The sequence below is a fragment of the Aythya marila genome (assembly GCF_965140915.1).
Source record: "Aythya marila genome assembly, chromosome: 11".
Lineage (NCBI taxonomy): Eukaryota > Metazoa > Chordata > Aves > Anseriformes > Anatidae > Aythya > Aythya marila.
Window position 1 is genome coordinate 9552223 of NC_139052.1, and position 13926 is coordinate 9566148.

At 57.0% G+C, this 13926-nt stretch overlaps 1 protein-coding gene across 1 annotated transcript; it reads left to right on the forward strand.

The window, feature by feature from the left end:
* Positions 1-6380: 6380 nt before the first annotated feature.
* INSYN1 (inhibitory synaptic factor 1) lies at positions 6381-13212 on the forward strand (the record flags this gene model as incomplete). Its single annotated transcript, XM_082769027.1, has 2 exons — positions 6381-6569; positions 12538-13212. The coding sequence occupies 2 exons, from the start codon at positions 6381-6383 to the stop codon at positions 13210-13212; spliced, it is 864 nt and encodes a 287-aa protein (XP_082625153.1).
* Between the last annotated feature and the right edge of the window lie 714 nt (positions 13213-13926).

The following is a 13926-nucleotide window of genomic DNA, read 5'->3' on the forward strand; positions in this document are numbered from 1 at the left end:
GAAGATTTGGGGGGCAATTCTTGACTTCATTTCCCCCCCCAAAAAAAAACACCACATCCACGGACTGTTTATTTAACAAAACCCAGCCCCGCCACAGCAGGGAATTGGAAGGCGAGCAGCTCTCCGCCACAGTCCTTGTGATTAACAAAATATATTATTAGCATCCCAAAGCGAGGTTTGCCAGTGCCTATAAATACAAGCCAGCAGTGACTCAGCAAACCCTCCGCTATTTTTTCATTATATATATTTTTTTTAATTATTATTTTTACCCCCGATTTCCCAGGTAGGTGCATCTCGGGGTGCTGGCTCCCAAGGATGCTGCGCGGAGGTCGTCATGGAAACCCAACGCTGCAGAAATCTCAGCCTCTCCGCGAGGAACCCGCACCAAATCCCCCCCAGCCCCAGCCAGGGATGCCGTGGAATAGGTTGGCAGCATGGGGAGGAGGAAAAATGGGGGGGGTTGAGCTTTTTAAAGCTATTCCTGGCTTTTAAAGCCATCCCTGCCATGTGGCAGGGAAGCTTCTCTGTTGTCTCATATAAGGCTGCGCTGGGAAGCCTGCAGGCACAAAGCAGATTGAATCCATCTACCCCTCCAAAATAAATGAACAGCAGAAACATTCGGGGTTCCTAATGTTTTTTCTACATCCCAGCACTGGCCCCAGACAGCCCCAAGGTATAAAACCCTCAGATACATCTTCTGTGATTACCAAGCTTAAAGGATTTTTTTCACCTGCCCTGCTAAGCAGGACCCTGGAGCAGAGACAGGCAAAGTTTTCCAGGAAAAAAAATCAGCCCAAAAAACCACAGAATGCTTGGCAACCCCCAAATTTCCATGCTTTTGTCCAAGTTTCAAAGAGCTCTTTGTGCCTGGAGGATGCCAGCGCTGTTTCACTGCAACATTTCAACAAGCCACCGCCACTGAAAGGAGATTTGCATTCGGAAACTCCCTGCAATTTTGCTTTTCCATTCCTGTTAAATAAAAGGAAAAATCCAGTTTGAAACCAGCTTTGATAGAAATTTCTGTTTTGGCTAACCAGAGGATCGCTGCGCTCTGCTCAGGAGCCAAGGGGTGGCTCAGACACCACGGGGATGGGCACTGGCGGGTGGGAAGGAGCAGGAACCAATTTTATCCTTAATATTTCCAACATTACCAAGGAGAAGGCGTAGGCTGAGAACTGCCCTTTTCATCACGTAATTGCTTTTAAAAGCCAGGTCAGGAAAGCAAATGCTAGTGGCATGTGGCAGAGGCTGCCCCGGGGGAGCAGTTTCATTTTGGAGAGAAACCACTCAAGTGCACAGAATTTCAATGGGAGGTGATTCCCGTTTCTTGCCATACTACAAGGAGTTAGAAGGGAAGAAAAGTGTGGTGTGTGTGTGTGTGTTTTTTTTTTTTTAAACCTTAAGTGAGACACTTCCCACACCCTGGGGATTTGCACTTATTTGTGCTTCTCTATTCAACAAGCAAGGAAACAAATGCAACCTGGGGGGAAGCTATCGGCGAGCATCAAGAAACCCTTAGCTCAAAGCCATCCCAGCCATGGCCCCATGGGATGCTGGAACGGCTCTTGCAAACCCCCCAGAAATACAAAACCAAGTCACCCAGGGTCTCCAAACACAGCCAGCACATCCCTAACCCCACTCATTTTGTTCTTCCTATTTATAGCCCTCTCCCCAGCCCAGCCACACTGGAGCGTCTTGAAGCAGAGCTGGTGCCCACAGAGAAAGGACAAGAGCCAGAAACACGGCTAAGGTCACGACAAAGCTTTTAAAAATGTAAATGAAGCCCAAGGAGCCAGCCTAATCCTGCAAGCGACCCACAGCAATGAGATTAGCCCAAGGTCCCCTTGGCAGAGGTCGAGCCCATCTGCTTGGCATTCTCCTCGCAGAGGTCCCTCCGAGGACAGGACCGAGCCCACTGCTCCAAGGACACCTCCCAGCACAGCCCTGCTCCAGCACGGCTGTCCTGGCAGGAGATGTCAAGCAAAGGGAAGGGGAAAAAAGACACGGTTTGGTGCAAATCAGCATTTTGTTCAGAGAGCATCACTGCTGATGCTGCATCCCTCGAAGGGAAAGGAAAGTGCAAGGGAAGCTGGAAAACCCGATCCCAACGCTTGGGGAAAAGGTTTAGTTTGGTTTTCAGTATTTATTTGGGCAGGTTTGGAAGAGCTGGTGGAAAAATCCACTTTGCCAACAGCCCTCGACCACTTCTAGTGCTCCTCTAAGACCAAGTTTTGCCACAGCCCCAGAAAGCCCCCAGTCCCAAAGCCAGCTGCTCTGACCAAATATAACTTTTAAAATTCATCATCATTAATAAAGATTTCCACTTAATTAAAGTGTGGCAGCAAACAAACACCCACCCCAAAAAATACAGCCGCATGTAGCTAAGGATGGCAGAACAGTTACCTTAGTGCCTGACCCCCACAGATGCTCTTGGAGGCCGAGCTCTGACTACATAATGCATATAATAACAGCATATAAAAAGGCCTTTTATTCACCCAGACCCACAGCCTGCTGCCCACCAGCTTCCCAGCACCTCCCCTGCTCTCCCAGGGCACCAAAACCCAGAAACCCAAGGGAAACTGAGGGAAAACCCAAGGGAAACTGAGGGACAGGGCAGTGGTGCAGCTCTGCAGCACCCAGGGTTTTCAGCCCCACACACAGCATCAGAGCCTGTTTCTCCCAAACAAACATCTCTATCACTCTATTAGAGCCAAAAGTGGGAATTTTTGTATTTTTCTCATCTTTCCACCACTGGTGGGCATCCATCAGCTCCAGCCCCTAGCAGGCTTCACTATTCTTGCTGGGGTGATTAACAGCCATTTTGCTAACGAAGCAAAAAAACATTAAGAGCACTGAAATTTGCCCTTTTTGCTCCCTGCCTACTCCACTGCATCTTCCAATACAAGCCCTGCACACTTGCAAATGAGGCCAGAAATCCCCAAAGCCCAGGTCCCATAGGAGTGATCCCTTTTCTGGGGTTACTCCACCACTCAGCAGCACCGCAGCTTGCACAAAGACAAACTCCCCTTGCTAAAATATAAAGCCCCAAATCTCAAATCCTCTTGCTCAGACCCCTTTTAGGGAGGTGTTAGGGTGCCTTGAAGCTTTTTATAGCATCCTTCCCAGGTGAGCTGCATCTGGGCTGAGCCCAGCCCTCAGTTTGGGGTTAAATGGGCCACCAGTTGGCTCCTTGCTCCACCTCCTACACAAGTCCAATATATGTTGAATTTCCAGCTCTGTGTGATGGGATATACGTTTTCCACTGGGATACAAAAGTCACTGCAATAGGGTCTTTAGCTCAGTTTCCCATTTCCAAAGCATCTGGGAATGCTCCCACGTCCCATTCCCAACCAAGTGATCCATCTTAGGGGTACCGCTCATGCTGATGTTCCTTTTTTTATGGAAATAATTTTTACCTGCTAGAAGAGAAGTTGACCCCAAATTGCCCAGGCCCAGCTTCAACACGTGGCCCAAGCATGTTTCCAGCATCTGCAGTGAGCAAGTCTGTAAACCCAGCACTTCTCAAAAACAACGGTAGTTTGATCATCCATGGGCATCTCCCCCCGAAAATCCCTCCCAACCTCATTATCACCAAGGATTGGGACTTCACCCCAGGGGCTCAGCGCTCTCCCCAATGCCTGTGCTAAGCTTCCTGAACATGTTTTGGTGCGGAAAGGAGTTTTCAAGCCATGTTTTTTGGCACAAGGATGAAGTCCATGTCAGTGCGAGCATCCGATGGGATTTCTCCCAGGGACGCAGCAGGACAGGTCCTGCCGGCCCAGGTGCTGGGGAGGTGTGATGGAGACAGAGCAAGAAGCAGCTTTTGAAGCATTGCCGGGAGCAGAGGCTTCTTAGGGGATTATTTTTGTTCTCTTTTGCTGTTTCTTAACAGATTCTCCACAGGTTTTCCCCCAGCGGCTGGGACCCGAGGCTTTCCCCGGCTCAGCGCTGCCGGCACACGTTTCTGCATCCCCCATCTCTCCGGGCTGATCTTGAGGAAGAGGGGGAATCGGCAAACCGGTGGAAAACCAACCGACACTCCAATCAAAATGCAGAAGAGACGGAAAGGAGCGGCCCTGAGAAGCAGCACCGTTTAATTAGAAATTACATCTGTGCCGGTGAGTCACGGCGGGGAAGCCAGACGTCAGCGAGGGGCACCTGCCAGCAGTGTGACGGTGGCAACCACGATGGTGGCACCACACAGGAGCCTTCGGCCTCACCGGCACTCTGACTGCGGCTTTCGAGGCAGGATGGATGGACGGACAGCCGGACAACCACAGCTTCATCTTGGGGGGGTTGGACCTTGACCCCAACCCCCCCTGAGCATCAGGAGAGTGCCCAAAGCACCACCCGGAGATGGGGTTTGGCTGGAGCCAGGCCCGCAGAGCTTGGTGATGGATGAGCCCCCACACACACCCCACCAAGCCCATCACTGGGATGACACTTTCCCACCGAGAACATGCATTTTTTTTCTTTTTTAGCCATTTCTACCAACACCCCCCCAAGACACGGAGTGTAGCGGGGCACTTTTCCCACCCTAAACCCCCTCCGACTCACCCGGGCTGGGCACAAGCAGCAAGCAACCCCCCCGGCCGTGCCTCAGTTTCCCCCCTCCCCTCATTTTAAAGGCTTCCCCGGCTCCTTTAAGCCCCCCCCGCCCGCCGAGGCTCGGCCCCTTTCTCTGACACAGCAGCCGCCGGGGCGAGCCGAGCCGGGAGCCGCGGGGAGGCTGCGGCCGGGGCCGGGGCCGGGCGCCCACCGCCGCTCCCCCCCCGCCCCATGGCTCTGCCCGGGGCGCCGGGAGCCGCCCGCCCCCCTCCGCCCCCCCGGAGCCCAGGGGGCGGCCGGCCCTGAACCGGCACCGCCGCCGCCGGTCGGTCCCGGGGGGAACGGGGATGGAGGATGCGGGGAGGGAGGATGAGAGGAGGGAGGATGAGGGGATGAAGGATGAGGGGATGGAGGATGAGGGGATGGAGGATGAGGGGATGGAGGATGAGGGGACCGGGGATGGAGGATGCGAGGAGCAGGGATTTGGGTACCAGGGCTGCGAGTACCAGGGCTGGAGGATGCGGGTGCCACGGATGCTGGTAGCAGGGATGCGGGTACCATGGCTGGAGGATGCGGGTACCGGCTTGGGAGGATGCAATCACGTCGCTCCCCACCCTGCTCGCACCCCCCAGGCTGACGGGGTGCCCCCCCCCCCCCCCCCGCCACTCCGCCTCCACCTTCGCTGCCTTTCTCCACCTCCCGAGGGAAGGGTGGGGGGCATTTGGGGGCAAAGGGGGTGCCCCCGCATTCTTCAGATGAGGCTTGGACCCTCTGGGGGAAAAGGGGCTCTGGCTGCCCCCCCTTAAAGCAGAGGGGTCCCAAGGGACGTGTTCTCCCCCCCCCCCCCCCAGCCCTGCAGGTAACATCTCACCCCTTCTGACAGCAGCCGAGGGAAGGTGGCCCCAGGACCCCACGCAGAAACCCTGAGGGAGAAGGAAGAGGAGGAAGAGGAGGAGGAGGAGGGGGAGGAAGGAAGACAAAAATAATATTATTAATAATAATAATAATAATAAAAGGAGAAGGAAGAGCTTGGACCGGAGCCAGGAGTGGGGAAAGGGCAATCTGGACCTGGCTGCCCTCTCACCGCCGTGCCGGTAAGTTCCCGGGCTGTCCGTCCGTCCGTCTGTCCGTCCGTCTGTCCGTCCGGACCCCAGCCTGCAGGTCTCAAAGCGAGGGGGGAGGGAGGAGGGGGTGGTGGTGGTGTTGTGCAGAGCCCCCCCCCCCCCCCCCCCCTTCCCTCCCGCCCCCCGCCAAGCTTTCTGTCTCCGCAAGGGCTGGCTCCCTCCCGCTGTCTGTCTGTCCGTCCGTCTGTCCCTGCAGGAGGGGACCCCGGGGACACGCGGACCCGGCCCGGAGCCCCCCCCCACCGCCCTACCGAGGAGCCAGCGAGGGCCCAGCGCGGGGGTCAGCATCGCTCCTGGGGGGGCACCCAGCCCCGCATCGCCCTCCCCGGCCCCGGCGAGCAGGAAAAGCGCCAGCCGCTGGATTTTCGCTTCCTGGGACATCCAAGGGACTCTTCCTCCTCCTCCATGGTCCCCCCGTGCCTCCCCGGGGCCGCTGGCTGAGCCCCCCCGGCACCCCGCCCGGCCCCGCATGGTGCGCCCCGATCCTGGAGCAGCCCCCGGCAGCCCCGGCGCTCCCCGCTGCGGCCCGGAGCCCCCCAAAAACAGCCTCGGTGGCGGGGCGGGGAGGCGAGCAGGGACTCCTTCGGGGCGTTAAGATGGTGAAAGCTCCCCGGCCGAGAGGGGCTGCGAGGACGCCAGGCCACCGGGTTAGGGGGGAGCAGGATGGACAGAGCCCTTGGGGCCGGGAGCCGAGGCCGGTAGGGAAGGATGGACTCGCGGAGCTGCCGGGACAGGCAGCCCAGTGACCCCCCCGGCAGCAGCAGCAGCAGCAGCAACTGTAGCAGCGGCAAAAGCGACGGCGAGAGGGAGAGGATCCGCAGCCGGATGAAAATGGTCATCGGGCAGCTGGAAGGCATCTTGCAGGAGCTCAAGGAAGTCGCCAAGGAGCTCCGGGAGGTAGGAGAGCGACGGGGAGAGGACCCGGGGTGGGAGCAGGCACCGGGAGACCCCCGCTGTCCCCCCCTCCCTGGCCCAGCCTGAAGCACGAGCACCCTGCCCCTACCAGCCTCACCTCCAAAGAAATGGGGGGAAATAGGCTGGATTTGGTAAAATTGCTCTTGACCTTGATGCTGAGGCTCGCTGTGTGCCCAGAGGCACGGCAGCGGTTTGGGGGGTTTGATTCTGCTCTGGGTGGCGGGGACGTGGCTGGGGGCCAGGGATGTCTCCATGGCTGCTCGTTGAGTGGTGGCCTCGAGCACGGCAGGGCAGCTTGCTTTTGGGATGGGGCAGTTGTGCTGTTGGGGTGGTTGGGATGTTTCTGGAGGTGGGGGAGAGCCGTGTCCCCGCGGGCCATGCTCGGGGACGTGACGCCTCCCAGCCCAAAGCATCCCCTGAAAGCCCCGCTGTCCTTTCTGGGGCTGCTCTGCTTGGTTTGTGGGGTTTTAGGGGAGGTTGTCCCCCAGGGGACACCACATCCCACCACACCACCCCATCGGGGCCCTCGTCTCTTCAGCAGGCAGCGTGCAGAGCAAAGAAAGGCCCCTGGTTCCTGCAGCTCCCGCGGGGTAGCCCCAAACCCCTTTTGACAAATCCCTGACAGATTAAAAATAGTAATAATAATAATAATCAGGAGGCAGAGCTATTTTCCATTTAGCCTGAGCTCACTTCACACTCCTCCAGGAGCTTAAAGAGGCCTTCGAAAGGAGGCTGATGGCAATTCATGGCCACTTCAGTGCCCCTTTTGCAAAGCTCATGGATTTAGGGCCAGGAGAGACCACCACAAGCATCCAAGCATCCTTCCTGAGCGCTCCAGAGCTTAACTCTTTGGTCCTTATCTTCCTCTTGGGGCTGGAAGACCCCCAGTATCTCAGCAGCATCCTCGGGAAGCTGCCCAAGCCAGGCTGGACCAGCATGTGGAAGAGGGGAAGGGGAAGCGAAGAGGGGAAGAGGCTCTGGGGAGAAATGTCGTGGCTGAGGGGTGACTCTAGGGGGGAGCCAGCATGTCCCGAGGCACCGGTGACCTCCCACAGGAGGGCCCTTTGCAGCACGGGGCAATGTGGCCAGGTTGGTGGCCCCAAAATCCTCTCCACAAAGAGGTCTTAAACATTGACCCTTCTCAACAAGTCTTCCAGCAGAACCACGCGACCCTACAGCAAGGGCTTGAGTGCCTAAAAAGTGGTGTAAAACTCAATATGAGCTGGAGCTAAAGCACACCGAGGCTCGCCCAGCAGAGCTCTGGTGTTCCCCGTTCCCCCAGGGCCAGGCAGGCATTGCCTTGAGAAACCCAACAAAGTGATGAGCCAGGGCCAGGAGGAGCCTGAGGAGATGGGGACAACGAGGGCAGGGGACACACCATGAGTCCCTGGGGGTGCACAACAAACCACCAGGTCTATGGAGAGCCATGGGGCTTTGGAGACCCCCACCCTCTCCTCCCCGTGCATCCATCCCCTCCTCGCGGGGCTTTGCCAGGTGGTTGGGGCACAGGGCTGGACCTGCTCTGCGAGGAATGGGGCAGATCTGTCCCCAGCCCTGCTCATCCCTCGCTCTCCCAAGCGTTCCCCACCTGAAGGCTGTTGTTCCAGATGTCCATTGTACCCAGGATGCTGTTTTACCAGCCTCTGTGCTCCCACTCTCCCTCCCTCCCTCTTCCCTTTTGTGTATATAATTATTCCCCAGCACTCCACGACAGGGCTGTATTATGTGCGGGGAAAATGATTATTAAATCTCTGCCTGAAATCGCACGCTGGAAGTAAAAATCACGCAGGAGGCCGGGACCGAAGGTGCTTCCGCTGAGCAGGATCCACATCCTCCACCCCTGGTACCCAAATCCTCCATCCTGTCCCTGGAACCCACACCCTCCATCCCTGGTACCCAAATCCTCCACCCTTGGTACCCTCATCCTCCATCCCACCCCTGGTACCCGCATCCTCCACCCCTGGTACCCAAATCCTTCATTCCTGATACCCAAATCCTTCATCCCCAGTACCTGCATCCTCCATCCCATCCCTGGTATCCATATCCTTCATCCCTGGTACCCGCATCCTTCATCCCACCTCTTGTACCCAAATCCTCCATCTCTGGTACCCATATCCTTCATCCTCTCTACCTGCATCCCCAGTTCCCACATTCTCCATCCCCAAGCCCCAAAATCCCATGGCGAGTGCCCCGTCACCCCCACGCTCCCCTCTGGGTGCAGCAGCGGGTGCCAGCACAGCAGCAGGTGACACCAGGACGTCCCCTGGCATTCCCTCTGCGGGAGGAAGACCTGCAGCGCAATCCTTCCGCTAACAAATACCTTCATAATGTTGTAATCAATAGGTGATTAGCTGGCAATGCTTTGGGAAGTTCACGGCGAGAAGGCGGCTCGTTATTCTAGCGACACGTTGATGATTTTGAACTATTTAGCAGCTGATGATGCAGCAAATGGCCCAGTGATGCTCCGGCCGCTGGACCAGACAACAGGGCTCGCTTGTTCATACGTGTCAGCTTGGGGAGAGGCCCCCCTAACCCAGCTTCTCCTCGCTTGCTTGCAAGCAAGCTCCAATTAATCATTTATTTGCTGATCAATATTTACTTTCCCCTTGCTGAGAAGTGTTTGGGGAGATGCGGGAAGGTCCCATCCCTGGGCAAGTCAGGCTGCGGGGTTGTGGGGGTTGCTGGAGGCTTTGGGGCTGCTCCTTTTCCTGGCAGAGGGATTGCTTTTCAAGGCAATGGTGTAAAAGTCCTCAGGGATGCTTTGGAGCAGTGGCACAGCTTTGGGAACAGGGAGCAAACCCCATGGCTTGCCCTGGGAGTTGATGTTTGGGGCCGGAAAAGTGGGAAGGGAGGCGAGGGGGGACACAGCCACGCAGCCAGACCCAAAGCCAACCCTAAACTCCCCACCGCCCCCCGCTTTGATCCCACCGCCGCTCCGCTTCAAAGGCTGCGAGGCAGGGGCTGCTGGATCACTTTGATCCCGAGCATCTCCCGGCCCTGCTCCCGTCCACCCTCTCCTGGAGATGCGTTACCCATCACCGCGCCGCTCCTTCCCACCGAGCCTTTGAAGTCCCCTCTCATCCTCCCGCCCCGTCCGCCGCCTCCCCAGCACCTTCGCCGAGAAATTCCCTCCTGAATGAGAAGCAGCACGGCCAAAATGCTGAAACGAAACGCCAGCCGCCGAGCCAGGGCGTGATTTGCAGCCGAGCTGATTACCCAAACTATTTAAAAGGAAGCAAAACAATGGCACTCCAGATGTGCAACATCTGCCTCGGCAGGTATCCAGCTGGGGAGGGGAACACCCGGCCGGGGGCACGCAGGATTTTAGCTGAAGAGCTCCCGGCGCTGTCCTTGGGTGCAGGGACCACATACGAGCCCCCGGAGGCGGGGGGGAGCACCAGTGCTCCCAGTTGGGTGACTGGTGGTGGCTGGTCCCACGCTGGTCCTGCAGGCTGGCTCTGTCCCATTTATTTGCTTGTGGATGTTTAGCCCAAGTGTCATGTTTGGGAACACGCAGGCTGCTGAGGATTCATTTTTTTTGGGGTGGAAGCCTGGTATTTGGGGTGGAGATGAGCTCCATCCATTTTAGCTTAAAAAAAAATAAGAAAAAGACTGCTTTTTGCCACAAAGTGAGACCTACAGGTGAGGGAGGAGGAGGGCACCCCTCTTGGCACCCCTGTGGCTCACGCTGGGGACACCCTGACCCCCTCAGCCACTTGCAGCCCCCAGGGCCACCCATCACGGGGGTCTCCCCAAAAAAAACAACCTGATGCAGAGCAATGGGATCTGGTCTGTCCCTCCCTCCCCATGGCTCCCATCCCAGCTCACCCTGCTAAAAGGCTTTGGCAGCCAGATGTAGCAGAAGGGGGGGGAGAAAAGACCAAATCCTGCTTTACATTTAAATCCTCAGCAGGTAGCGAGCTGCACGGAGGTACTTAACACCCCCCCACCACCCATTTAAAATAGAAAGTGCAGGGAAGGGCGCTCCTAAAAATAGAGTGAGCGTGGCTGGTGTGACACTAATCCCCCCGAGGACCCGGGGGGGTGGCAGGGACGTGGCTCCTCCCGGCACCCAGGTGCCAGCAGCCCCCCGAGGGTCCCGGGGATGGGTGAGGATGAGGAGGAGCTGGGACCCCCTGGGCTGGGGAGGATGCGCTCGCCCTGGAGCTGGTGCCGTGCTCGCAGCCTCCAGGAAAACGGAGGTGATGATCTCATTTTAGCCAAGGGTTTCGGTGAGATCATTTTCTGCCTTATTAAAAAATAATAATAGCCGGGTGTTTCCCAGGGACGGCTCTTTTCCTGCCCTTTTTCCTTCTTCTTTGTCATCACTGAGAAGGAAGAGGTCACAGAGGCTTTTTTTTCACCCTTTCTCACCCAAATAAGAAAAAGAAAAAGGAAATAAAAAGCAAGCTGGTGGCACTGTGGGGACAGCAGCGATCCCCTTTTCTCATCCATCCAAGCAGTTTCTTGCTGCTGCAGCTCCAGCCAGGGGTCCCAGCCTGCTCTCAGCATCCTTCAGAGCCAAAGCATGGTCAAGGAGGCAAGAAAAGAGGTCTGGAGTCTTGGGCAAGGGCTGAAAGCCTGGGGAAACCCCTTGCTTTCTGCTGGTGGGGATTGGATGCGCTCCACTTGGCTCTGCCCTGCTCTGGGGACCCAAAGACCCTCTGGGGGACAAGGCTGTGACATAGGGCCGGGGTCTAACTTGGAAGCAGGGTGGGGGGTAACCTACAAGGGGTTCATCCAGAAGGCAATGTACCCACAGCATATAGGGTGAGGACCTGCACAGCTCCATGTTGAGCTGATGTGGGCTCCTGGGCCATGAGCAGGGTGGGATGGGGGGTCCAGGTGGGGCCAATCGGGGCCATTTCATTGCCACCACATCCAACATGCCCCCAGGCTGCATCTTCCTGGTCGGACCTCAGGCAGGGTCTCACCATTCCCATGGGCTTCCCGATCCAGCCTGGTCACCCTGAGCCAAATCCCTGGGGACACCAGGCTGCATTTTGTCCTCCAGAACGGCCCCAGGTTGTTGGGTGTTGGTTTACGGTGCATTTATGGTATTTTATAGGGTTTTCCCTAAACTGCTGCATGCTGGCATCTAGCACAGGGGTGAGGATGCACAGAGCAAGGGCATGGGGTGAAGGTCAGGGGGAAGCCTCTGCAGTGAAGATGGGATGGGGGGGTCTAAGCCTGAGGACTCACTTTCCTCCAAAAGTGCTCAAAAAACAGGGTAATGGCAGCAAAATCACAGAATCCTCGAGCTCGGAAAAGACCTTCAAGATCAGAAACGATGGGGGGATGGTTTAGCATTGCAATTAATTATTCCTGGTGGATGAGGAGGTGCGCTGGGTGTGACGCTGGTGGAGACAGAGCAGATTTTTGGTGGTTTGTGGTGTGTTTTTGGTGGTGTGTGGATTTTTGGTTTCAGCGTGGACTGCAAGATGCCAGGAGGCTGCTCATTTATTTGCCTTCCCATCCTTGTTCTGGGAAGCTCATGGTTTCTTTCCACGAGGAAAGGACATGTGGAAGGGCAGGGGAAGGAAAAGGAAGGGGAGAGCAGAGCAATCCTGATAAATAGCCATGGAAATGACATGGAAAGGGACACGCTTGGGTGCCAGCCCCTTTACCACTGTGTAGAGTCTGTCCCCTGCAGCATGTTGGGGACACCCCCCTGTCCCCAAGCCACCACAGTCCAGCTGGTCCTTGGCACAATAAACTCCTTGGAAGGGATGGTGGATTTGGGAACAAGCCTGGGAGCACCCATCACACGACGTGGGGACAGCCCTGCCTCAGTTTCCCCACCTGTGGAGCTGAAATTTGGGGAGGGACAAAGGAGGTGGTGCTCACTGACAGCTCCACACGGCCGGGCGTGAGGGACTAAAGGGTGCCACGTGCCCCGAAAACGCCGTGCGGTTGGGTGGGCTTCACCTGTCCGTCTGTCCGTCCGCAGGTGGTGAGCCAGATCGACCGTCTGACGTCCGACTTCGAGTTCGAGCTGGAGCCGGACGACTGGACGACGGCGACGGCCAGCAGCACCTCCAGCAGCGAGAAAGGGGGCGCCGCCTTCGAGCTGGGACCCCTCGACTTCGCCGCCGCCGACATCCTCTCCGACAGCTGGGAGTTCTGCTCCTTCCTCGACGCCTCCACCCCCTCCGACCAAGGGGACGGGCCCGAGCCCCCCCGGCCGCAGCAGCAGCCGCCGCCGTGCCGCCAGCCCGACTACCGGCTGATGAACGGCGGCGTCCCCATCGCCAACGGGCCCCGGGGGGGGACCCCGGACTCCTCCAGCGAGGAGGCGTTCGGTGCCCACCACAGGGGTCCCCAGCAGCGGCCGGCCGGCACGCGGGAGCGGGTCCGCTTCAGCGACAAGGTGCTGTACCACGCGCTGTGCTGCGACGACGACGACGATGACGACGGGGACGGCGCCGACGAAGGCTCCCCGGGCGAGGATTGCGGCGAGGAGCCCGGCCGCAAGGCGACCTCGAAGCATCCCCCTGGGGGTGGCGGTGGGGGGCCGGCGGCGGCCCGGCGGCCGACGAGGAACAGCAGCACACAGACTGTGGCCGACAAAAGCACCCAGACGGTGCTGCCCTACATCAGGCAGAAAAGCAAAAGGAAAAACTGACGCCGGCTCCCGAGCGGGTTGGGGTCGGCCGAGGGTTGGGTGGGGTGGGTGGGGAGCCTGGGAAGGGTCAGAAATATATATATATATATATAAATATATATTTAAATACATCGCTACTACGAATAAAATCGAGATGAAAAGGTGGCAGAGAAGGCAAACGTCCAACTACCTACCCGTCGTGTTCGAGGCTCAGGGAATTTTAAACTGTTTTGTGGACGGAAGATGCAGCTCAATAAACTGTTCGTCATGGAGAAATGCCAGCCATAACATATATATATCCTATGTATATATGTGCCCAGAGAGGGAAGCCTCTCCTGGGGACGTGGGCGCACTGGAGGGGTTGGTGGCAGGGCTGGGAAGGGCAAAGATCCCTCCCTGGGGTGTTTTATCCCCGTTTACCATAGGCACTTGCTAGGAAGTACAAGGAGCCGGTGCAATCTGGTCGCAGGTTTTCTCAAAAAGTGCTCTATATTCACCCCAAATCATAGCTTGATGCTCTTCCCTTTTATCAGCAGGGAAAATGGGACAGGAAAAACAAAACAAAAAAAATGAGAACCCACAGACAGTTTTTAGGGGAATTAACCCCAGGAATGGCAACAATGGGTTTTGGAGACCCTCATGGCATCACCTGGGGATGCGGTGCAAGGCGAGGCTGTATTTCTGATAATATTTTATCAGCAACTTTTATAAGTTATGATGCTAACAACCCAGAAC